General features: G+C 41.8%; 1 protein-coding gene across 1 annotated transcript in view; it reads left to right on the top strand.

The window, feature by feature from the left end:
* The window catches only part of tnfrsf21 (tumor necrosis factor receptor superfamily, member 21), a 108,964-nt gene that overhangs the window by 19,977 nt on the left and 63,035 nt on the right, over nucleotides 1–25,952 (top strand). The window contains exons 2-3 of the mRNA XM_041188637.1: nucleotides 7,936–8,581; nucleotides 11,230–11,661. Of these exons, the coding sequence (XP_041044571.1) occupies nucleotides 7,936–8,581; nucleotides 11,230–11,661 (1,078 nt within the window). The remainder of the gene's footprint in view (nucleotides 1–7,935; nucleotides 8,582–11,229; nucleotides 11,662–25,952) is intronic.

Genomic DNA, 25,952 nt, shown 5'->3' on the forward strand with positions numbered 1-25,952 from the left:
GTACCGAGGGTGTAAGCACAGCTTGATGCAGCCACACACAAAGGTGGCCATCAGGATGAGGGCGATGTTGGGCACGTTTTTTCCATGTTTACCTAGAGGTCTCTACGTTGTGTACTTGCGAACAAAGTCCATTTTTCACCTAGAAAAAGAGGGAGATGGCTCAGTCGGTTGCCATAGCAGAGGATTGAGGAATGGGCTAGACCTGCCCTATGTACAGCAACACCAAGGGTGCTTCATGCCTGATGACCATGTTCTTACCCGCAATACAGAGGGACCGTCACTGCCACATGCCTGTTTTCTTTCACCGTGGCTACTCGCTCCTTCCAGTTTCTAATGCATGCCCTGGTTCCTCCAAACCATATCCCAGCACACTTGCCTAACAGTGAAGGGGACAAAGGATCAATCAGCCCAGCTTCCAAAAAACATGGCCTCGCTCTTGCCATGATTTACTTTGGCACTTGCCATTTCGAACTGGTCGCAGATGTTGATCAGTCTGCGCACTGAAAGCAGATCCGAGCAGAAGACAGTGATGTCATCCATATACACGGAGACTTTGACCTGAGTGCCTCCACTGCCTGGGATCGCCACTCCTCATCTTCAAATCTTTCCTGATGGACTTGGCAAAGGGTTCAGTGCAGCAAGCAGAACAGGAGAGGGAGGGCAGCCCTTTCTGACTCAGGTTTTTATTGGAAAGCTTTCTGATTCCCACCCATTGATTGAGCTACTGAAGTTTGTGTAGAGCAGTTGGACCCTGTTTCCAATGCAAGTGTAATCCTCCTTAAATAAGATGACTAAAACTGTACATAGTACTCTAGGTGTGGTCTCACCAATGCCCTGTACAGTTGTAGAAAGACTTAGTTATCTTTATACTCCATCCTCTTTGCAATTAAGGCTAACATTCCATTTGCCTTCCTAGTTACTTGCTGTACCTGCATGCTGACTTTGTTTCATGGGTGTGGATATTCAGATCTCTCTGTACCACAGAATTCTGCAGCTTCTGTCCATTTAAATAATATTTTGTTTCGCTGTTTTTCCTGACCAAAGTAGACAACCTCACCCTTTCCCAGATTAAAGTCCATCTGCCAATTTTTTTGCCCATACGCTGAACTAATCTATATCACGTTGCAGACTGTGTCCTCCTCACAACTTGCTTTCCAATTTACCTTTGTATCATCAGCAAATTGGGCTACAATACACTGCCCCTTCACCCAAATTGTTCATATAAATTGTAAATAATTGAGGACCCTGGATTGATCCCTGTGGCACCCCACTCATTACAGTTTGTCAACTTGAGATTGACCCATTTACCCTGACTCTCTGTCAGTTGAAAAATCCTCTATGCATGCTCATATATTGTCCTCAACACACTGACATCTAGTTTCATGTAGTAACCTTTTATGCGGCACCTAGTCGAATGTCCATTGGAAATCCAAATATACTATATCCACTCATTTCTCATTTATCCACATCCTAAAGAACTCCAATAAATTTGTCAAACACGATTTCCCTTTCATAAAACTATGTAGATTCTGCTTGATTGTTGTATAATTTCCAAATGTGTTGCTGCTACTTAATGGATCCTAGCATTTTCTCAATGACAGTTGTTAAGCTAACCAACCAATTAGTTTCCTGCTTTCTGGTTTCCTTCTTTCTTGAATAGGGACGTTACGTTTGCGGTTTTCCAATCCATTGAGACGTTTCCAGAACCTATGGAATTTTGGATAATAACGACAAATACATCCACTTTCTGTAGCCACTTCCTTGAAGAACCTAGGATGTCGGTTATCAAGGCCAGGGCGTGTGTCAGCTTTTGGTCCCAATAATTTTTCTCATACCTTTTTCTTTAGTTATAATTGTTTTGCACATTTATAACACTTCTTTCAGAAAAAATTTGCCCCGTTGTGCACCTTTCATGATCACCAGACTTCTCAATGCTTTACAGCCAATCAAGTAGTTTTGAAGAGAAATCACTGTTGGAATATTGTAACTGGCTACATTCTAATTTAAAAGAACATTTGCGGTTTCACAGTCTTGTCTGGTTGCACTTGTAGTCTATTGGGCAATCCCCATTTTGGTCAGTTTCATAATTCCACTGTCTTAATCTATTTTGCCAATATTAGTAGGTATTTTATGCATGCATTTGCATACTGCAAATTAGAAATAGCATTAGGGACGTAGCTCTTTCATGCAAACACTGCCTCCTATTTTTAAACTACTGGACTAATGGAATGCAGCAGTTAAAATCGGATGTTTTGTTTTCTGTTCTGCAGTGAATTAGAGCACAAATTCTGTACTGGGGTTGCTCAGTTCATAGAACCGTTCAAGTTCACAATACAGGAGGCCATTCTGCTCATTGAAACTGTGCTGGCTCCAGAACCATCTAAACCTATTCCTGCTGCATTGTTCTTCTTGAGTCTTGCAATTTCCTGTGTTTTAAATTTTTATCCGCTTTTGCCTTCAAAGATGCAGTGGTCTTTGCCTCAGCCATCCAATGGTAATGACTTTATGTCCAACAATCCTGAAAAGAAATTCCTCCATACAACTCTGTACTCTTAGTAATGATTTTTGAATGATAGCACCTTGTAATCTTGAGGTGAGGTGAGATGACATCAAGGCAGCTTCTGACCAAGGTTGGCATCAAGGAGTACTAGCAAAATTGGAGTCAATGGGAATAAGGGGAAAAATTTTCCAATGGTTGGAGTCATACCTAGCACAGAGGAAGATAGTTGTTGGAAATCAATCATTTCAGTCCCAGGGCATAGCTGCATGAGTTGCTCAGGGTAGTGTCTTAGACTGACCATCTTTAGCTGCTTCATCAGTGATCTTTCCTCCATCACAAGGTCAGATGGCGGTGTTCACTGATGATTCCTTTGTGTTCAGTACCATCCGTGTCTCAGATACTGAAACAGTCTGTGTCCATATGCGGCAAGACCTGGACAACATTCAGGCTTGGGCGTGAGTGGCAAGTAATATTCGTACCGTATGATTGGTAGACAATCACCATCTCCAACAGCAGAGAGTTTAACCATCTCCCCTTCATAATCAATGGCATTACCATCATTGAATCCTCTACAATCAATATCCTGACGTTACCATTGACCAAAAACTGAACTGGAGCAGTCATTAACTCCCCTCCTGACTCTCAAAAGCTTATCCACCATCTACAGGGTACAAGTCAGGAATGTGGTGGCATACTCTCCACTTGTCTGGATGAGTGCAGCTGTAACAACATTCAAGAAACTTGACATCTGGAGAAAGTTCGATTGGCACCTTAAACATTTGCTCCCTCCATTGCCAGTGCACAGTGGCAGCAATATGTACTAGTTACAAGATGCACAGCAGCAACTCACCAAGACTCTTTGACAGCATCTTACAAACCTGTGATCTCTACTAACTAGAAGGACAAGGGTGGCAGATGTATGGGAACACCAGCATCTGCAAGTTCCCCTCCAAACCCCACACCATCCTGACTTGGAAATATATTGCCATTCCTTCACTCTTGCTGGATCAAAATACTGGAACTTCCTTCAAAACAGCACTGTGGGTGGAACTACACCACATGGACTGCAGCAGTTCAAGAAGGCAGCTCACCACCACCTCTCAAAGGCAATTAGGGATGGGCAACAAACTCTGGCCAGCCAGCATTGCCCACATCCTATGAAAGAATAAAAAAAAAATGCCTTCCCAACTTAAATGATGGTGGAAGTGAGAACATAGGTGGACTTGGCACTCACCTTTGGGACACACCACTTCCAAACCTTCTCCAGTCCAAGCCACACTGATTGCCCCTAACCGTTTTTGTTTGCTGTCCAGGAACCAAAAATTTGTGTGTTGCTATATTTCTTCTTCTATCATATTTCTGTATTTTTCTTTTCAAGCCTTTTGTGAGGCACCTTATTGACTGCCTTTTTGTATATCTATGTTAATATCTGCAGCATTCCATGGTCAACCCAATTAAATTTTTCAAACATGACATGCTTTTAATAAATCTTTGCTGACTGTCATTAGTTAGTCTGTATATTTCTAAACACTTGTTGATTTTGCCTTGAATATAGCTTGTAAGTGTTTGGCCACAACTGATGGTAATAGGTGGTCTAGAAGGCTATTCTCTGGCCCAGCTGCAAAACTTGTATGTTTGAGGAGAATTCAAAAAATCGTACCTTGCTACCTTCTGTCTGATTTCTTTGAGCAGCCCAGGGTGCCTGCTTTCCGGCTCTGGTAACTTACACATCTTGAGCTCTGCTGTTCCTTTACAGGACCAATTCCTTTCCACAAGTGCCTCCTGCCCACCTCCAGCAAACCCATATTCTCAATTTCACTATTATCTGTAAACACTGAAATAATTTATTTCATAAATAATCTTCATAATATTATCCTCCACAATCAATTCCATTCATCCCAGAGTGGTTGAGCCTCTCATTTAAATTTTTACTTGTGTGCATATAAAGCCTTCACTACTTCCTTTTTTAATATTCTCTAATCTTTCTTTTCTGATCTTTTCACCTTCCCACTATAGCTTTTTGATAGTTCTTGTAACTCATATTGTTGGCCCTAACTTTTATCAGTGCTTTCCTTTTAAAGTTTATTTAGTTTTGGTCTCTTTTGTATCCAAGGAGTCTGGCATTTGTTGTCTATATACTTCAGATTTTAAGCTCTCCCACAGCTAATTCTCTTGACTAATTTTTCAACCAAGGTTAATTTGAGCCAGACCTCTGCCTTTCCCGAGTCCAGCATCCTTATTTTTACTCTTCATCATTTTATGTAATACATTGAACCCAACTGTATTGTAATCACTACTTCTCAGCTATTCTACCATTTGAACATCAGTTATTGTCCTCCTTCATTTCTCAGACCTAAATCAAGCTGTGTTGCTTTGCTTGTTGGATTACAAGTTGGATTACAAATTACCGAACTAAGAAGTAGCCCTGGGTAAATTTTGAAATATAATTCCTACTTGGGCCACATGCATTACACATATTCCAGTCTATTGTGGGACAGTTAAAATCACACTAGATTATTCCAATGTTGATGTTGTACATATCTAAAAGATGAAGTGCATGATTTGGTGCATCAGCTGCATATTGGCTTTGGAATAGCTTATCAGCACTTCCTTTGTGAATTCAGCTTCATAGCCAATACATATGGTATATGTCAGCTGAACTGTTTGTTTCATTGAAGCTCTCACATATAGAAAGCTGCAACAAAATCTTTCATATTGACATTCAACGCAAGTCTGACTGCAAATAGTGAAGAATCTGTAATTTTCTATTTGAGTAGCTTTGTCAGTATTTTAAGAAATAAAGCTGTTACTTTACCTAACCCAGAGCTTCTTTGCATTAGTTTTAAAAAAAAATGATCTGAAATAACAACAGAAAATAGGCAGCAGGCTCAGTATATGAATCGATAGATTAACATTTCATGTGCAGACCTTTAGCTATTTTTAGATAAATGCAAATAATCCAACAGTTGCTTCAGTTCTTGCTGAGTTATAAAGAGTTGTAGAATGTTCCATTAGCTTAATCTGCTTATCAACTAATGAAATTTGTATTGTATCTGAAAACTGGCAATGCGCATGTGTATATACACACAAGCCCAAAACGACAGGTTGTATGGTTCTGCTAAACCAGGTAATATAACAGATTCAACCTAAGAAAGGAAACATTTCTTAACTTTATGCAGAAAACTTTGCCATCAGGCCCAAAAATTTGTTACAAAAACAGAATTACCTGGAAAAACTCAGCAGGTCTGGCAGCATCGGCGGAGAAGAAAAAAGTTGACGTTTCAAGTCCTCATGACCCTTCAACAGAACTGAGTAAAATTAGAAGAGGGGTGAAATATAAGCTGGTTTAAGGTTGGGGGGGAGGTGGTGGTGGGGGGAGAGAAGTGGGGGGGTGGGGTGTGGTTGTAGGGACAAGCAAGCAGTGATAGGAGCAGATAATCAAAAGATGTCACAGACAAAAGAACAAAGGGGTTGAAGGTGGTGATATCTAAAAGAATGTGCTAATTAAGAATGGATGGTAGGACACACGAGGTACAGCTCTAGTGGGGGTGGGGTAGAAAGACGAACAGGGCATAAAAGGTATAGATTTAAAAATAATGGAAATAGGTGGGAAAAGAAAAATCTATATAAATTATTGGATTAAAACAAAAGGAAGGGGGAAGAAATGGAAAGGGGGTGGGGATGGAGGAGGGAGTTCAAGATATAAAGTTGTTGAATTTAATATTCAGTCCAGAAGGCTGTAAAGTGCCTAGTCGGAAGATGAGGTGCTGTTCCTCCAGTTTGTGTTGGGCTTCACTGGAACAATGCAGCAAGCCAAGGACAGACATGTCTTTGTCCATGTCCAAAAACTTGTTGCTATATAATGCTTATATTATTACTTTTATAAGCATAAGTATATTCACTCTATTGCCTCAACAGTGTGCCTTAGCTTATAAATTGCATCACCATTTATATCCATGCCCTCCACTCTTGTTTTGTACACCACCCTGTCTTAATAATTTGGTGGTCAGATTTTTATTTTGCTGCTCCCCATTGTCCCAGCCATTATTCCTTCCTCAAGCCAATCATCAGTTTTTTTTTGTAGGGTGTCTGCATGAGTCAGTGCGTCAAAATAAATTATTCCATTCAAAGGATTTTGAGATGTAATACTTTGTAAATCTGAGTCTTGTTATTTTGATATAGGCCAGATTGACAGAACATTCCTATATTGAAAGCTGGGTTCCAGAGGCACAAAGGGCTAGCTAGACCCTTTAGGAATGTTAGCACCATGCTTTTGAGCAATTTCACAGTTGAGATCTCCATTATCTGCCACAATGGAAAAAGCTCCCTCTCTGCTTTGATGGTTAATAAGAATTCCATTGTTGGTATAGCACAACAATGCCCTGGTACTGGAATGTAGGAAAGTGCAGTACACATAACAGAAGAACAATCAGTTTTTTTTAACCAAAAGATGAAGCACAATTAACCAGAGAAACACGAGTGCCCTATGCAGTGGGAGTTATCTCAAATTGTGGAGCATAATCAGGGTGGTGGTGGTTATGCACACGTTTTTTGTTTTGTATGAGCATTTGGTGGCTCAATCTTTATTTTTGTGTGCCTTAGAAATTATGATCTGTTATTGTTATCAGAGGTAATGAATGGTCAGCCCTGGAATATTTACTTTGAGGGTGGAGTTAAATTTGAGGCCATTAGCAGCAGTTTGCCTGTTTCTGTTTGGTGGCCACAGCAGTTCATGTTCTTGCTGGAATTATCTTTTCACTTGAGATGGGTTGGTGATGTTGCTAATATTTCACTTTTCTACATTTGTCAAGCAGCGTTAATGGAAGGCTTCAATTTCCCGGATCTGCCTTGATAATATTTCATTGTTGCTGAATAGCTGCAACCTTATACTGGGTGGGGTAGGACTGCACATGCAATTTTGCTGCAATGTGAAAATTTTCTTTCTGTTTACCAAAGTAAGAGGATGATGGCGCTGAGAATGAGATGTTTTATAATTAAGGCAGCAGTTGTCAGCATTAAATGCTTTCAGGACAGGCACAACGTAGCTAAATGTCAAATCATGCACCCTTTATTTAGACCCAACAAAAGCCTTTAGCCCCAAATTCTGAAGAATGCCCTTTACGATGCTAGAATAACATTTTTACCTTTTCCCCACACAAAACATCTTTAGACTTGTATAAATGACATTGCCAGTCACTACCAAATGTAAGGCAGTTTTGCATTTTACATGCTTGTGAGGATTAATTGCATGTGCATTTTGATGTATAACCAGTTAATTGATTTGTTCTTTTGGCAGAATTTGTTTCTAAATTAATGTTGGGCAGATCACATGGAAAATTAGCAGTTATTTAATAAATGTACTTAAACAGGTAGACTTCAATAAATATTTGAGTCCTACAAAATGTCTTACTGGCTTTTTCTCTGCTTTGTTTCAGCTGCTGTTTGTGTTGCTTGGTGACATTACAGCTCAAGTAGAACCCATTCCAAAGGCTGCTCTATCTCATTCTGGTAAATACTTTCACCATGATCGTGCAACAGGGGAAAAAATTTCCTGTAATAAGTGCCCTGCAGGCACCCACGTGGCACAACATTGCACATCATCAACATTGCGTGTCTGCAGCCCCTGTAAAAATGGCACTTTCACTAAACATGAGAATGGCATTGATCACTGTCACACCTGCAGGTCCTGTGCGGCCCCGATGATTGAGAAGTTCCCATGTACTGCCTTTTCTGACCGTGAGTGCACTTGCCCACCTGGTACTTTTCTGTCTAACAAAATCTGTGTAGTGTATACAGTTTGTGCAATTGGTTTGCGTGTGAAGAAGAAGGGAAGTGAGACAGAAGATGTCAAGTGTAAACCATGCCCTCGTGGCACTTTCTCTGATGTGCCTTCCAGTCCGAGGTGCAAAACACTCACTAATTGTTCAGAACAGGCTCTGGTGATCTTAGAACCAGGAAACCGAGAAAGGGATAACGTCTGTGGCTTACCAAGCACAACTCGGGGTACAACTACCAACCCATCAAGCACAGAGTCAACTCGCCACAACACTGGAGTACTGCCTGATGCCCCCACTCCATCAGGTAATTATTCATGATTCAAATACACCTAGGCTAATGCTTTAAAATTGAAGTACATTCCCCATCACTTTTTTTATTCGCTCATGGGGTGTGGGTGTCGCTGACTAGGCTAGCAATATCACTTATTGCCCATCCCTAATTGCCCTTGTTTAGAGGGCATTTAAGAGTCAAGCACATTGTTGTGGGTCTGGATTCACATGTAGGCCAGGTAAGGACATTAGTGAACCAGATGGGTTTTTAACCACAATTAGCATAGTTTCATGGTTTTATTGAATTCAAATTCCACCACCTGCCGTGGTGGGATTCAAACCCAGGTTCCCCAGAGCATTACCAGTCCTGTGACAATACCACTACGCCACCACCTCCCCCTTGTAGTACGTGTTAACTTGATTTGCCCTTTTGATGAATCAGTGAATTCTGAGTGTGTAGCATTTTGTGTTTAGCAGCATAATTACTGAAATCTGACTCTGGTCAAAGAGTGTATGATTGGATCACACTGCAGCAAGGCAAATGCAGTTTGAAGAAATGCAGTTTGAAGAAATGCAGTCAGTTTTTAAAAAAAAAAACCCTTATTTGAATCTTACAACTTGCACTTTTTAAAGTTGTAATGGATTTTAGTATTGAAATGTTTGGACCTATTTATTAATATATTTAGTCTCCATCAGATAAATTTGCTAATACTTTGTTGCACTTTATCTGAACTCAAAACAAAGCCAATACTTCAGAGGTGATCAAGTAAAATAACTGAACTTTAATGAGACATGAACTGCTTATTGAATATCTGTTTCTGCCCTGAAATACTTGACATGCTGTAATTGGCAACTGTCTAATTGATAGTAATGGTGATGATAAATTTGTGAACCTCTTCAATCGTGTTTCCACCCAAGCTACACCACTGAAACAGTCCAAGTCACAGATGATCCCCTATGTGACTGGGAGTGATGCACTAACCATGCTTATCATTCTCAACCTGCCTGCAGTCTTTGACATGGTTAACCACACCATCCTTCTCTAACGCCTTTCCTCTGTTCCGCTGGATGGAACTGTCCTAGCTTGGTTTCATTCTCATCTACTCAATTGTAATCGGAAAATATCCTGCAATGTCTTCTCTTCCTGCTTCTGTACAGTTCCCTGTGGAATTGCCCAGGCTTTATCCTTGTTGCCCTTTAACAACTTCAATCAAAAAGACAATGTCACTTTGTATATGTATGTTAAAGCACCCAGCTTGCTTCACCGCCTCCCCCCGACCCTTCCATTACCCCTCCATTGTCGGCCTGTCTGTTTGACATCTAATACTAGATGGTCAGAGATTTCTTCTAATTAAATATTGAGAAGATGGAAGCCATTGTCCTTGGCTCCTGCCACAAGCTGCACTCCCTATTGATAAATTTCATCCCTGTCCCTCACCGCTGTCTGAGGCTGAACCAGACTTTGCAACTTTGACATCATATGTGACCGTGAACTGTGCTCCCAATCCCATATCCTATCCATCAAAAAGACCCCCTACTTCCACCTCTTTAATATTGCCCGTCTCTGCCTGAGCCTCAGCCCACCTGCTGTTGAAATCCTCAATTGTTCTTTTGTTACCTGCAAACTTGACTCTTCCAGTAGCCTCTTGGCCAGCCTCTCATATTCCTCCCTTGGTAAGCCTCTGTGTATGTATTCTAACTTGCCGCAAGTCCTTTTTGATACATTACGCCTGTCCTTGCTGACATACACTGGTTCCTTGGTGAACAACAATTTGAGTTTAAAATTGCAATCCTTGTGTTATAAATCCCTTTGTTACCTTGCCTCTCCCTACCTGTAACATCCTCCAGCCTTGCAACCCTTAGAACTCTGTAGACAAAAACTGAAACAGAAATACCTAGAAAAACTCAGCAGGTCTGGCAGCATCGGTGGAGAAGACCACACTTGACGTTTCGAGTCCTCATGACCCAGAAGGGTCATGACCTGCTGAGTTTTTCCAGGTATTTCTGTTTCTGTTTTTGTCTTGGATTTCCAGCATCCGCAGTTCTTTGCTTTTACCTTAGAACTCTGTGTTGCTCCAATTCAGCCCGCCTTTGCATCTCCAGTTTCCTTATCATTGGCTGCTGTGCATTCAGCTTCCTGGTCCCTAGGCTTTGGAATTCATTCCCTAAATTCTCTGCCTTCCTACTCTCCTTTTTAAGATATTCTTTTAAAATTTAACTCTTGACTAACTTGCCCTAATATCATCTTATGTGGCTCTGCTAACACTGCTGTGAACAGTCTTGGGAATATTTTACCCATGACATTGGACCAAAAAAAAATGGAGACTCACGGACCACCTAGTTGGGGCGAATTACTCAACAGGCCAAATGGCCTCTTTTGGTGCTTAAACCATACTAGATTTTAATTTGCCTTTTTATTTGTCAATGATGCTTAAGCCAGTTATAGAACTGGCAGCAGTCGCCCTGGCTGAAATCAGTTGTTCTTAAACGTCCTTATGTTACTGGGGTATAACATACTGGGTATGCAGCAGCTTGTGAATTAGTTCAGTTGTTGTGTTGTTCACCTACGTGTTTATAATAATAGCATGAACCCTTTGGAATATTGCATTTTTTGACTAACCAGTTTTGATCCTTGCTTCTTCTGAGGTAAAGGAAACCATTTTTGATTTTAATATTTTGCAGGTATTCCTAATGAATTAAGCACCACTGCTACATCTACAACCACAAATTTACACAGTGGAGTGACCAAAGAAGCACAGCTTTGGCATTCTCCTCATTTACGCTCAAATTCAGCTCTGTCAGCTTCAATGAATTTTCAGCCAGTAATGGAAACCTCAAAAGCTGGTGTTAATTTCAGACGTCCCAGGAAAGGCCCACCAAGGCCAAGCGCACATAAGCACTTTGACATAAATGAGCATTTACCGTGGATGATCGTTCTCTTTCTGCTGTTGGTGCTGGTGGTGACAGTAGTCTGTAGCATCAAGAAAAGCTCCCGTGTGCTGAAGAAAGGCCCCAAACAAGACCCCAGCAGCATTGTTGAAAAAGCTGGTCTCAAGAAGCCTATTTCCCCTACTCCAAATAAAGAAAAGTGGATTTACTATTATAATGGACAAGGTAAGCAAACAAAGATATAAAGCTTCAATGTAATTAACTACAGTCACCTTTTTAAGTTTAGAAATGTAATTATATTTGTTCTAAGAGCCATCATTGCACCAGCATGGAAATTTTTTTATTCGTTCATGGGGTGTGGATGCTGCTGGCTAGGCCAGCATTTATTGCCCACGCTAATTGCCCTTGAGAAGGTGCTGGTGAGATACCTTCTTGAACCCCTGCAGCCCATGTGGTGTAGGTACACCCACAGCGGTGTTAGGGAGGGAGATTCAGGATTTTGACCCAGCAACAGTGAAGGAATGGCAATGGACTTCCAAGTCAGGATGGTGAGTGGCTTGGAGGTGACTTCCAGGTGGTGGTATTCCCATTTATATGCAGCCCTTGTCATGCACTCAACTAGGCAAGTGGGGAGTATTCCACCACAAGGCTTATGCCTTTTCGATGGTGGACAGGCTTTGGGAAGTCATGAGGTCGAGTTACTCGCTGCAGAATTCCTGGCCTCTGGCATGCTCTTGTAGCCGCAGTACTTATATGGCTAGTCCAGTTCAATTTCTGGTCAATGGTAACCTGCAGGGTGTTGATAGTGGGGGATTCAGTGATGGTAATCTTATTGAATGTCAAGGAGCAATGGTTGGATTCTCTCTTGTTGGAGATGGCTGGCACTTGTGTGGCATGAATATTACTTGAAACTTGTCAGCCCAAACCTTGGTATTGTCCAGGTCTTGCTACATTTGGACAAGGATTGCTTCAGTATCTGAAGAGTCGCGAATGGTGCTGAACATTGTGCAATCATCAACGAGCATCCCCACTTCTGACCTAATGATGGAAGGAAGATCATTGATGAAGCAGCTGAAGATGGTGGGACCGAGGACATTACCCTGAGGAACTCCTGCAGTGATCTCCTGGAAATGAGATGATTGACTTCCAACAACCATAACCATCTTCCTTTGTGCTAGGTATGATGCCAACCAGTGGAGAGTTTTCCATTGATTCCCATTGACTTCATTTTTACTAGTGCTCCTTGATGCCATACTTGATCAAATGCTGACTTGATGTCAAGGGCAGTCACTCTCACCTCACTTCGGGAGTTCAGTTCTTTTGTCCATGTTTGAACCAAGAATGTTATGAAGTCAAGAGCTGAATGGCCCTGGTGGAACCCAAACTGGGCATCAGTGAGCAAGGTAAACGAACAGAGAAAATAGCACCTGCGTTTGTGTGTCTGGTTTTAATTTTTTGGTTTCACCATCCATTCTGATGAATTTGTGATGTTACCTCTAATTGGTAAAGAATTGAACAACTTTTGGGGTGACTGGTTCAGTCTGTTGTCTCGGTGGCTAACTTGTGGTTCTGAATAGTGCCAACAGCATGGGTTTGATTTCTGTTCCCGCTGAGGTAGACTTGGGATATGTCCCTTTTGCTGCATGTGAGAGTGTAAGTCCATGGTAAACAACCATTGACAAAAATTGCCAAGAAAACAGCTTTGATGAAGCATCAGACAATGAGCCAAGGACCAGCAATTGGACAGAGCACACATACCACACTGCATTATACCATACTATTCCATTAGAAACATAGAAACAAGGAGCATGAGTACGCCATTCGGCTCTTCGAGCCTGCTCCGCCATTCATTATGATCATGGCTGATCATCCAACTCAATAGCCTGCCCCCACTTTCTCCCTATACCCTTTGATCCCTTTCGCCCCCAGAGCTATATCTAACCCCTTCTTGAAAGCATACAATGTTTTGGTCTCAACTATTTTCTGTGGTAACGAATTCCACAGGTTCACCACTCTCTGGGTGAAGAAATTTCTCCTCATCTCAGTCCTAAATGGTCTACCTCATATCCTCAGACTGTGACCCCTGATTCTGGACTCCCCCACCATCAGGAACATCCTTCCTGCATCTACTGTGTCTACTGTGTAGAATTTTATGGGTTTCTATGAGATCCCCCCCCCTCATTCTCTGAACTCCAGTGAATATAATCCTAATTGATTCAATCTCTCCTCATATGTCAGTCCCGCCATCCCAGGAATCAGTCGGGTAAACCTTCACTGCAATCCCTCTATAGCAAGTACATCCTTCCTCAGATAAGGCGACCAAAACTGCACACAAGATTCCAGGTGTGGTCTCACCAAGGCCCTGTACAATTGCAGCAAGCCATCCTTTTTCCTGTACTCAAATCCTCTCGCTATAGAGGCTAAGATACCATTTGCCTTCTTTACTGCCTGCTGCACCTGCATGCTTACCTTCAGCGACTGGTTTACAAGGACACCCAGGTCTCGTTGCACATTCCCCTCTCTCAATTTATAGCCATTCAGATAATAATCTGCCTTCCTGTTTTTGCTACCAAAATGGATAACCTCACATTTATCCACATTATACTGCATCTGCCATGCATTTGTCCGCTCACTCAGCTTGTCCAAATCACCCTGAAGCATCTCTGCATCCTCCTCACAGCTCACCCTCCCACCCAGCTTTGTCATCTGCTTCAACACCAATGCCATCCAAGTCCAGCAGTGCCATGTGCAATGTGGTTGAAGTCTCTGTCATTGCCCTGTGTTCTTACTCATCTGCCCTTGACTGAGAAATATGATAATCCATGCTGACTGTTACCTGTTAGTCACTTCACCAGCTTTCAATGGATCAAGTATCCTAAGCATCTATAATTGCTTTTAGGTTATGGTGTCCTAAAGTGGATATGAAATAACTTTTCCATTGTCTCCATTATTCATTTATTTTTAAAATAAAAAAAATTGTATCACTAGGGAGTGGCTTCAAGACTGGAGCATAATTTAGGAATATAGGACCAAGAATGAGCCCTTTGAGCCTTTTATGCCATCCAGTTAGATCATAGCTGATCTGTATCTTAACTCCATCTAACCATAACAGTTATTAGTCTTGTCTAACCAGAATCACTCAGGTTTGAAATTTTTTGGGAGACCATTCCAGATTTCCACACGCTTTGTGTGACAAAATACTTCCTGACATCACCTCTGAAAGACCGAGCTTTAATTTTAGGTTTATTTTCCTTTTGTTTTGGGTTCCTCTTACCAGACAAGATAGTTTCCCTCTCTTGTGATTAACAATTTTGATCATAAACACTCAAATAGGTCACTCTATAATCTTCTGTATTCAAGAAAATACAAACCTAGTCAATGGAATCTGTTTTCTTAATTTAACCTTTTTAACTCCGCTGTCATTCTGGTGAATCTGCACTGCACCACTTTTGAGTTCAGTATATCCTCCTTGAGGTGCAGTGTGCAGGACTGAATGAGGTACTCCAGATGGGGTCTAGCTAGACTGTATACAACTGCAACGTAGCTTCCACACATTTTACATTTCAGTCCTCTTGTGATGAAGGCTAACAAACACATTTATCTTTTAAATTTTTTTTATACCTGTCCACTAGCTTTTAGCTGTTCTTGGGGTCCCTAAATCCGGGCTCATTCGTCGTTTATAGCTTCTTACCATGTAGAAAATGCTCTTAGTCGTTTGGTGGTATAGAAGTTGAGTATTGTTGAAAAAAGACATTTTATCAAAGCTTTTTGTCTTGCACTCATTGGGACAATCACAAGAGTAGCAATGTCGGGGAAGCAACAGCTTTGTATGAGAAGAGAGTGCTGAGTCGTTGGCAAGTTGACTCTGATTGGTAAAGGCGTTGCCATAGAATGCACCAGCTAATTGTGACTGACAGTTAACTGCTATGCAATGTTTGAAATTTAAACCAGACAACTTGACTCTGGTCAAGGCATTACCCTGAGAAATGAACCAGCAAATGACTATCACTTATTCTGTTTAGCTGAAACAGGTGCAGTCTGTGTACAATCTGTGTACATGTTCATTTTGTCTGCAAAAAATGGGGCCCTGTGTATTAATTTATGTAGCTTCTGATACACTCAAACCCACCATGCTGCATCACTGCCAACCTTAAACTTGGTTGTCAGTGTAATTCTTAGTACAATGAGGATTATTTATCAAATGTCATAGCGCGGAATCACATTTAATGTTCGACACTGCTTCGAGGTTTGCACCTCGTAGGCTGGTTGGGTACAGTCTGTACCTTAGCTGTTTCAAACAGCGACTGGGACTTGCTGTTTGTTATGATCCTCCAGTCTTTGAGGCATGTGGCCTACATGCCCAGCATTGCAATGGCAGCGAAATTCATATACACATTACTCATTTGTGTGATAGGCAGAACTTTTGGCTTGATGGCAGCGCCCTGTTGGTGGTGAATACCACTCATGTAGGTACTGCACAGTAGCAGTGTAAAACAGCTTCACCTGTTGCCCAAATTTTTGAGTTACCTTGCCCTTCCAGGGTAATCTGAGGTGGACTAGGCACTTTTCAGGGCCAAAAGAGACAGCCTTAGACCCGTTCATGAGTTTGCGCAATATATGGTGTGAAATGATCTGATCTGGATAGCCATTATCCCACAGGATGTCTTTTGATGTACCCTATTTCAGAATTTGAGCGCATGAGAAACATGTCTTCAGTGGAATGGTACCTAACCTCCTACCCCGTGGATGATACATTTACTATATTTAAACCCATAGCAGTATGTAACAGCTTCCTGACATGTCTTATTGGGCTCCATTCTGCGCTAAAATGCTTGAAATGGAGCAGTCAAATGAACTCCCTTTCCTTGATGTACTAGTTGAGAAATGTGCCAGGGGTTTCTCTCCCACAGTCTAATGCAAGCCTACTGTCACTGGGCAGTACGTACATTGGGATTCATACAGTTCCATGCGCTTTAAGATTGGCCTTCTTGGCTATCTCGTAAATAGGGTCTAACCCTTTTGATCACCAAACAAGCTAGATGCTGGTTCGTTCCTCAGGGTAATGCCTTGACCATTCAGTGTCAAGCTGCCTGGTTTAATTTTCAGATGATGCTTGGCAGTTAACTGTCAGTCACCATGAACTGGTGCATTCTCCATGGCAACATTTCTACCAATCAGAGCCAACTTGCCAACCAGCCAGCACACTCTTCTCATAAAGTATAAAGTTGTTGCTTCCCTTGGCCTTAGTATTCTTGCGATTGTCCTGATGAGTGCAAGACAAAAAGTTTGACTCGATTTCTTTTTTCAGTTATACTCAAGAAAATACTCTGATCCACCTTGTAGGTCCAAAGTGGATAAATTCACACTTTGCTACATTGAACACCATCAGCCAGCATTTTGTCAATGTCCCATTGCAACTTTGTGATTCCTACTTACTGTACAGCTAATGTCACCAGTAAACTTATTTATTACAGCTCACATTTCTTTATCTGAGTCCTTTCGAAACATTGTGGCCCCAGTACAGATCCCGGGGGACATCACTAGTCTCTTAGTGCCAATTTGAATGCCTACCAATAACCTCTGCCTTTCTCCCACCTCCTAGCTAATTATCTTCCCAAGTCAACAGATTTCCTCCGATTTCATGTGCTCTCATTTTTGTTAATGGCCTCTTCTGTGGATTGCCTTCTGGAAGTCCTTATAAGTTACACCCATAGACATGAGCAGCTAGGGTCTAAAGTAAAAAGCAGAGCTATGAGGCTAATAATTTCTGGATTACTACCAGAACCATAAGCAATTTGGCATCAGGTAAATAAGAGAGTTAAATCTGCGGCTCAAAGATTGGTGTGAGAAAAATGGGTTTCAATTCATGGGGCACTGGCATCAGTTCTGGGGAAAGAGGGAACTGTTCTGTTGGGATGGGGTTCACTTGAACTGCACTGGGACCAGTGTCCTGGCGAATCAAATAATTAAGGCTGCAGAGAGTGTTTTAAACTATATAGTGGGATGGGAAATTTAGAAAATTGAAGGGAAAGGTCAAGGCATCAGTACAGGGTGGTGATTTGTAAAAAAAAAAAAAAAATTTGTTCACGGGATGTGGGCATTGGCTCACACGGCCACCATTTATTGCCTATCCATAATTGCCCACATTATACTCCACTTGCCAATTCTTTGCCCACTCACTTAACCTATCTATGTCACTTTGTAGCCTCCTTGCTTCGTCTTCACAATTTACTTTCCTACCTTGGTGAAGTCAGCAAATTTAGTAACCATTCCTTCGGTCCCTGCATCCAAGTCATTTATATAAGTTGTAAAAAGTTGAGGCCCCAGCACTGACCCCACCACTGGTCACATCCTGCCAACTCTGCTTCCTGTTAGCTAGCCAATCTTCTATCCAAGCTAATATGTTGCCCCTACACAATTTTCTGCAATAACCTTTGATGCGGCATTTTATCAAATGCCTTCTGAAAATCTAAGTACAGTACATCTACTGGCTCCTCTTTATCCACAGCCTATGTGACTCCTTCAAAGAACTCCAATAAATTGGTTGATCATGATTTCCCTTTTACAAAACCATGTTGACTCTGCCTGACTGCCTTGAATTTTTCTAAGTGCCCTGCTTAACATCTTTAATAATAGCCTCTAATATTTTTCCAATGACAAATGTTAGGCTAACTGACCTATAGTTTCCTCTACAAAAACAAAAATACCTGCAAAAACTCAGCAGGCCTGACAGCATCTGTGAAGAGGAACGCAGTTAACGTTTCGAGTCCGTATGACTCTTCAACAGAACTAAAGAAAAATAGAAAAGAGGTGAAATATAAGCTGGTTTAAGGAGGGGTGGGACAGCTAGAGCTGGATAGAGAGCTAGTGATAGGTGGAGATAACCAAAAGATGTCATAGACAAAAGGACAAAGAGGTGTTGAAGCTGGTGATATTATCTAAGGAATGTGATAATATAAGTACAGATAGCCCCAGTGGGGGTGGGGTGGGGGGAAGGGTTCGAAATAGGCTAAAAGGCAGAGATAAAAACAATAGATGGAAACACATTTAAAAATAATGGAAATAGGTGGGAAAAGAAAAATCTATATAAATATTTGGAAAAAAGGGGGATCGGAAAGGGGTTGGGGATGGAGGAGAGAGTTCATGATCTAAAATTGTTGAACTCAATATTCAGTCCGGAAGGCTGTAAAGTGCCTAGTTGGAAGATGAGGTACTGTTCCTCCAGTTTGCGTTGAGCTTCACTGGAGCAATGCAGCAGGCCAAGGACGGACATGTGGGCATGAGAGCAGGGTGGTGTGTTGAAATGGCAAGCGACAGGGAGGTTTGGGTAATGCTTGTGGACAGACACCTGACTAGTCACTGCCTGCCATTCGGAAAAAGAACCGTTTATTCCTACTCTTTGTTTCCTGTCAGCCAACCAGTTTTCCATCCATTTTAGTACACTCCCCCAATCCCATGCGCTTTAATGTTACATGCCAATCCCTTATGTGTGACTTGTTGAAAGCCTTCTGAAAGTCCAAATAAACCACATCCACTGGCTCCCCCTCATCAACGCTACTAATTACATTCTCGAAAAATTCCACTAGATTTGTCAAGCATAATTTTCCTTTCATAAATCCATGCTGACTCTGTCCGTTTCTGCCACTATTTTCCATGTGCTCAGCTATTAATTCTTTTATAATGGACTCTAGAATTTTCCCCACTACCGACGTCAGGCTGACTGGTCTATAATTTGCTGTTTTCTCTCTGCCTCCCTTTTTAAATAGCGGGGCTACATTAGCTACGCTCCAATCCGTAGGAACTGTCCTAGAGTCTATAGAATCTCGGAAGATGACCATCAATGCATCCACTATTTCTAGGGCTACTTGGCCTTAAGTACTCTGGGATGTAGATTATCAGGCTGCAGGGATTTATCAGTCATCAATTCCATCAATTTCCCCAACACCATTTCCTTACTAACACTGATTTCTTTCAGTTCCTCCCTCTCTAAACCATGTGTTCCCCAACATTTCTGGTATGTTATTAGTGTCCTCCTTTGTGAAGACAGAACCAAAGTGTGTATTTAGTTAGTCAGCCAATTCTTTGTTCCCCATTATAAATTCCCCTGTTTCTGACTGTAAGGATCGACATTTCTCTTCACCAATCTTTTTTCCTTCACATACCTATCGAAACTTCTACAGCCAGTTTTTAAGTTCCCTGCAAGCTTACTCTCGTGCACTATTTTCCCCTTCTTAATCAATCCCTTGGCCCTCCTTTGTTGAATTCTAAACTGCTCCCAATCCTTATGTCTGTTGTTTTTTCTGGCCAATTTGTATGCCTCTTCCTTGCATCTAATACTATCTCTAATTTCCCTTGTAAGCCATGATTTGGCCACATTTCCTATTTTACTTTTGCGCCCATCAGGAATAAACAATTGTTGCAGTTCACCCATGTGCTCTTTGAACGTTTGCCATTGCCTATCCAGCGTCATCCCTTTGAGTAACGTTTCCCAATCCATCATAGCCAACTCACGCCTCATATCATTTTTAGTTTTCTTTATTAAGATTCAGGACCCAAGTCTCAGAATCAACTATGTCACTCTCCATCTTGATGAAGAATTCTATCATAATATGGTTGCTCATCCCCAAGGGGCCTCGCTCAACTAGATTGCCAGGTATTCCTTTCTCATTACACAATATTGATTCGAGCATGCTTGTTCTCTCGTTGGTTCCTCAATGTATTGGTCCAGAAAAACATCCCATACACACTCCAGGAATTCCTCCTCTAAGGTATTGTTACTAATTTGAATTGCCCAATCTATATGCGTATTAAAGTCACCCATAATTACAGATGTTCCTTTATTACATGTGTCTCTAATTTCCTGTTTAATGCCATTCCCAACATTACTACAGTTTGGGGGTCGATATACAACCCCCACTAACATTTTTTGCCCCTTAGTGTTTCTCATCTCTACCCATACAGATTCCCATCATCGGAGCTAATATCTTCCCTCACAAGTACGTTAATTTCCTCTTAACCAGCAATGCAACTCCACCACCTTTTTCCTTTTAGTCTGTCCTTCCTAAATACTGAATACCCCTGGATATTCAGTTCCCATCCCTGGTCACCCTGCAGCCATGTCTCCGTAATCCTGACTATATCATACCTGTTTATATCTATTTGTGCGGTTAATTCATCAGCTTTATTGCGAATGCTCCTCGCATTAGGGCACAAAGCCTTAAGGCTTGTCTTTTTAACATTACTTGTCCCGTTCCCACTATTTTTCACTGAGGCCTTGTTTGATTCTTGCCCTTGATTTCTCTGCCTATCACTTTTTTCTTATTCCGCTTTGTATCTTTTGTTCTTGTCATTGATTCCCCTTCCTCTGACTCCTTGCATAGGTTCCCATCCCCCTGCCATTTTAGTTTAAACCCTCCCCAACCACTCTAGCAAATGTTTCCTTGAGGACATCAGTCCTGGTCTTGCCCAGGTGTAACCCGTCCAGTTTGTACTGGTCCTAATGCCCCAAGAATCTGAAACCACCCCCTTCAGACCATCTCTTCAGCCACATATTCATCTGATATATCCTGCTATTTCTACTCTGACTGACACGTGGCACTGGTAGTAATCCTGAGATCACTACCTTTTGAGGTCCTACTTTTCAACTTACTTCCTAACTCCCTATATTCTGCTTTTAGGACCTCACCCTTTTTTTTACCTATGTCGTTTGTACCAATGTGTACCACAACCACTGGCTGTTCACCCTCCCCCTTCAGAATATCCTGTAGCTGCTGTGAGACATCGTTGACCCTAGCACCAGAGAGGCAACATATCATCTTGGAGTCTCATTTGCGCCCACAGAAATCCCTATCTATTCCCCTCACAATTGAATCCCCTATAACTATTGCATTCCTACACTTTTTACTCCTCCCCTGTGCAGCAGAGCCAACTGTGGTGCAATAAATTTGGCTGTTGCTGCTTTCTTCTGAGAGGCCATTCCCCCCAACAGTATCCAAAGCGGTATATCTGTTTTGCAGGGCAATAGCCACAGGAGATTCCTGCACTGTCTGCCGAGTCCTCTTGCTTTGCCTGGTGGCCACCCATTCCCTTCCTGCCTGTGGACTCTTAGCCTGGGGTGTGACCACCTCTCTATTTGTGCTATTCATGATACTCTCCACCTTGCGGATGATCTACAGTGTCCCCAGCTGCCACTCCAGCTCCAAAACCCAGGCTTCCAGGAGCTGCAGCTGGAGACACTTCCCACACACACACTGGCCCCGGGTGCTAGAAATGTGCCCGGCTTCCCACATAGAGCACGAGGAGCACACCACGGCTTTGAGCTCTCCTGCCATGACTTACCCCTTTAAATTAAATTAAAGCTTTTGGAAGCTACTTCATATCAATTACTCTCAGGCCCTCTTCCCTGCTCCTCGTTGTTACAGAATATAGCCCCTACAAAAAATGAACCACAAAATAAGACTTTAAAAACTATAAGCAATCAAAGTAGTAAATGCTAACCCGGCCGCACTCTCAGTACTCAAAGGATCACCTCGTTCCCTCCTCACCGAACTCCCTCAGTCACCCCTGCTCTCCCAGCTCCTCCTCAACTCCCGACCCCTCTCGCGCCCCTGTTCAACTCCTGACCCCTCTTGCACCCCTGTTCAACTTCCGACCCCTCTCACGTTCTCCTTGTATCATTCTTATTTATTTCTATTTGCACTGTCAGTTCATTTGTTTCGTTTCGAATGCTATGTGTGTTTAGATACAGAGCCTTCAGTTTTGTCCTTTTTATTATTTTTGTAGCATCTCGTCTTATCTGCTGATTTACTCTTAGATTGTACTCTGTAGATTTGTAATCTGTTTATAATTTTCCCATCTTAATACCTGTCTCTCTTACCTTGTTGCTACCCTTTGATTTGCCACACCTTTTGAAATTTGATCCCTTGCCCCTACTATTCAGTTTAAAACCCTCTCTTCTTCCCTAGTTAGATGGCTCATGAGGACACCAGCCCCAACATGGTTCAGGTGTGGACTATCCCAACTGTTGCTCTTTGCTACAGTGAACTGAGTTAATCCCCTTACTATACTGTCCCATACTACCACTACATTCCTTTTTGCTCCCCCTGCTAGGATGGCTTCCTGTACTATGGTGTTGTGGTCAGTTTGCTCATCCACTCTGCAGCCCCCTGTCTCTCCTCCAAACAAGCTGAGTGAACCTTTTGGACAATTGCGGAGGCTCACACTCCTGCAATTCTGCTCTCTGGGTCCCTTTACCTTCCTAATTTGTAGTCACAGCCCCCTGTCCCTGACCACTGATCCACAGTGCTGTTAGGAAGGGAGTGCCAGGATTTTGACTTAGCGTCAGTGAAGGAACAGCAATATATTTCCAAGTCAGGATGGTATGTGGCTTGGAGGGGAACTTCCAGGTTGTGGTGTTCCCATGCTTCCCTCCTGACATAGGTTGCAGGTTTGAAAGGTGCTGTTGAAGGAGCCTTGGTGAGATGCGGCAGTGCACCTTGTCGATGGTGCACTTTATTGCCACCGTGGTGGAGGGAATGATTGTTTAAGGTGGTGGATGGATTGCTAATCAAGTGGGCTGCTTTGACCTGGACAATGTGTAATGGTACCAGCGCGTGGCAGGAAAATACAGAACGCACATACTTAAAAATACGCCAGAAAATAGAGCCAAGATGGGAGAAATAGTTAAAGGGTGGAATGAAAGGCTCTTTATCTTTGTTATGAATTCTGCATGCATCCAGATAAATAAATTGATGACTCAAATAGAAGTAAATGGGCATGGTATGAGAGCCGTTACAGAGATGTGTTGCAAAATGACTATGGCTGGGAACTGAATGAGAAAACATAAATAAAGAAATAATGGAGGCTTGTAATAGTGGTGCAATAATGGTAGGTGATTTTAATCTTCTCCTGGATTGGACAAATCAAATCTGCAAAAGTAGCCTGGAGGACGAGTTTATAGTGTGTGTTTGGGACTGTTTCCTAGAACCATATATTGTTGAACCAAGTATGGGCCTATTTTAGACCTGCTAATGTATAATGAAACAGGATTAATTGATGATCTCATCGTAAAGGATCCTCTAGGGAAGAGTGCTCATAACATGATAGGATTTCACATTCAAATTGAGGGTGAGAAGCTTGAGTCTAAAACTTGTGTCATAAGCTTAAATAAAGGCATTGACAAAGGTCTGCAGACAGGGTCTTACATTCCTTTGTTCTAAAGTGGCTGGAATAGGAGTCACACATGTCTCAGGCATTTGAAGACTTGTTATTAATCCTCCCTTTTCTGAAAGAGGTTATGGGGAGGAGGTATGGAGAATATTTTGTTTGAATTCAATGTTAACATTTTTTTGGCTGGAGGGTGGGGCTGCTATTTTATCTATAGTTATCTGGAATAAGTTCAGGTTCATAAAAGTTTTACTCAGTTTTTGAAATGAACCTAGGTGAAACTAATCCCAGTTTCTTGGGTAATTCTGCCAAGTATTCTACAGGCGTAGTAGCCAGCAATCATGTGAGGAAGCTATCTGCTTGTTTCTATCACTTTAGGCTGAAACCTGATCTTGCTGAAGTTGTTGTGAGTATTCTGAGAATTAAAACCTCCAAAGAAGGTAAAGGAGCCAATTGAACCTCAACAGTCAAAGTGAAAGATAAACTCTGATCACAAATCAACTTTGAGACAAAAGCGCTCAGTGAAACTCACTGGGCCAGCCTGTTAATGGAAACAATGACAAATAAGATCAGGAGGTTTTCAAAAAGAATTTAAATTGATTAAAAAAAACTAGTTTGGGTTGCAAGAGCTCTAATTGCCCAAAAAATGAGTCTCGGATAACTAACGAGGTTACTGACAACAAAAGGTAGTAAGATCTGCAAGGGGAGTGTGGAAAGAAATTTGCAAGGGATGTGAAAATCAACACCATTTTTATAATTTACATTAGGAAAAGGAGTGGTCAAGAGCAACGTGGCGCTCTAAGAACTTGGAATGAGATCGTCAGTGAAAATGAGGAAATGGCAATGTGATAAATAATTACTTTGTAACTGTTTTCAGTTGAGAGAGAAGCTGGAAATCCCAAGGAAACTAATATTGAATCAGCTCTGTAAAATGGTCATATGGACTCGAAACGTTAACACTGTCAGATGCCGTCAGACCCGCTGAGATTTTCCAGCATTTTTTGTTTTTGAATCAGTTACTGATGGATTTAGCGAGTGGGTAAAACTGACAACTGGATTCCAGTGTAAGCAAATGCGAGGTCACCCACTTTTCATCTAAAGGGGTAGAACAGGGTACTTTCTAAATGGTGAAAAGCTAGAAACCGTGGAGGTCCAAAGAGACTTGGGTGACAGTTTCATAGATTGGGAAGATGTCATGAATGGGGACAGAAAATAATCAAAATTGTTAATACAATGTTGGTGGACGTACTGTACTTCGATTTTCAGAAGGCATTTGATAAGGTGCCACATCAAAGGTTATTGAAGAAAATAAAAGGTCATGGTGTAGGGGGTAACATTTGGCATAGATAGAAGATTGGCTAACTAATAGGAAACAGTAGGCATAAATGGGTCATTTTCTGGTTAGCAGGATGTGATGAGCGGTGTGCCATAGGGATCAGTGCTGGGGCCTCAGCTCCTTACAAATTATAAATGATTTGAATGAAAGGACTGATGGTATGGTTGCTAAATTTGCTGATGACACAAAGATAGGTAGGAAAATAAGTTGTGGAGAAGACAGGCGACAAAAGGATATAGACAGGTTAGGTGAGTGGCAAATGCAGTATAAAGTTGGAAAATGTGAGGTTTTCCTTTTTGGCAGGATGAATAAAAAAAAAGCATACCTGAATGGTGAGAGATTGCAGTGCTCTGCGATGTAGAGGGATCCGGGTGTCTTAGTGCACAGATTGCAAAAGATTAGTATGCAGGTGCAGCAAGTAATGAACAAAGCTAATAGCACGTTATAGCTTTTTGCGAGGGGAATTGAGTACAGGAGTTGGGAGGTTATGCTTCAGTTATACAGGGCATTGGTGAGACCACATCTGGAGTATTGTGAACACTATTGGTCTCCTTATTTAAGGAAAAGTGTAACTGCTTGGAAGCAATTCAGAGAAGATTTACTAGATTAATACCTAGAATGGGTGGATTTTTGTGAGGAAAGGTTGGACAGACTAGACTTGTATCTGCTGGAGTTTAGAAGAGTCAGAGGTGACTTGATTGAAATGTATGAAATCCTGAGGGGACTTGATGGGGTGGATGTGGAAAGGATATATCCTCTTGTGGGAGAATCGAGAATTAGGGTGTCACTGTTTTAAAAATAAGGGGTCGCCCATTTAAGACTTAGATGAGGAATTTTTTTTCTGAGGGTAGTGAGTCTTTGGAATTCTCTTCCTCAAAAGGTGGCTGAGGCAGAGTCTTTGTATATCTTTCAAGCAGGGTTAGTTGGATTTTTGATAAGCAAGGGGGTGAAAAGTTATCAGGGGTAGGCAGGAATGTGGTGTGGAGGTTAAAACTAGATCAGCCATGATCTTAGT

This window comes from Carcharodon carcharias, chromosome 5 (genome assembly GCF_017639515.1).
Source record: "Carcharodon carcharias isolate sCarCar2 chromosome 5, sCarCar2.pri, whole genome shotgun sequence".
NCBI classification, from domain to species: Eukaryota; Metazoa; Chordata; class Chondrichthyes; order Lamniformes; family Lamnidae; genus Carcharodon; species Carcharodon carcharias.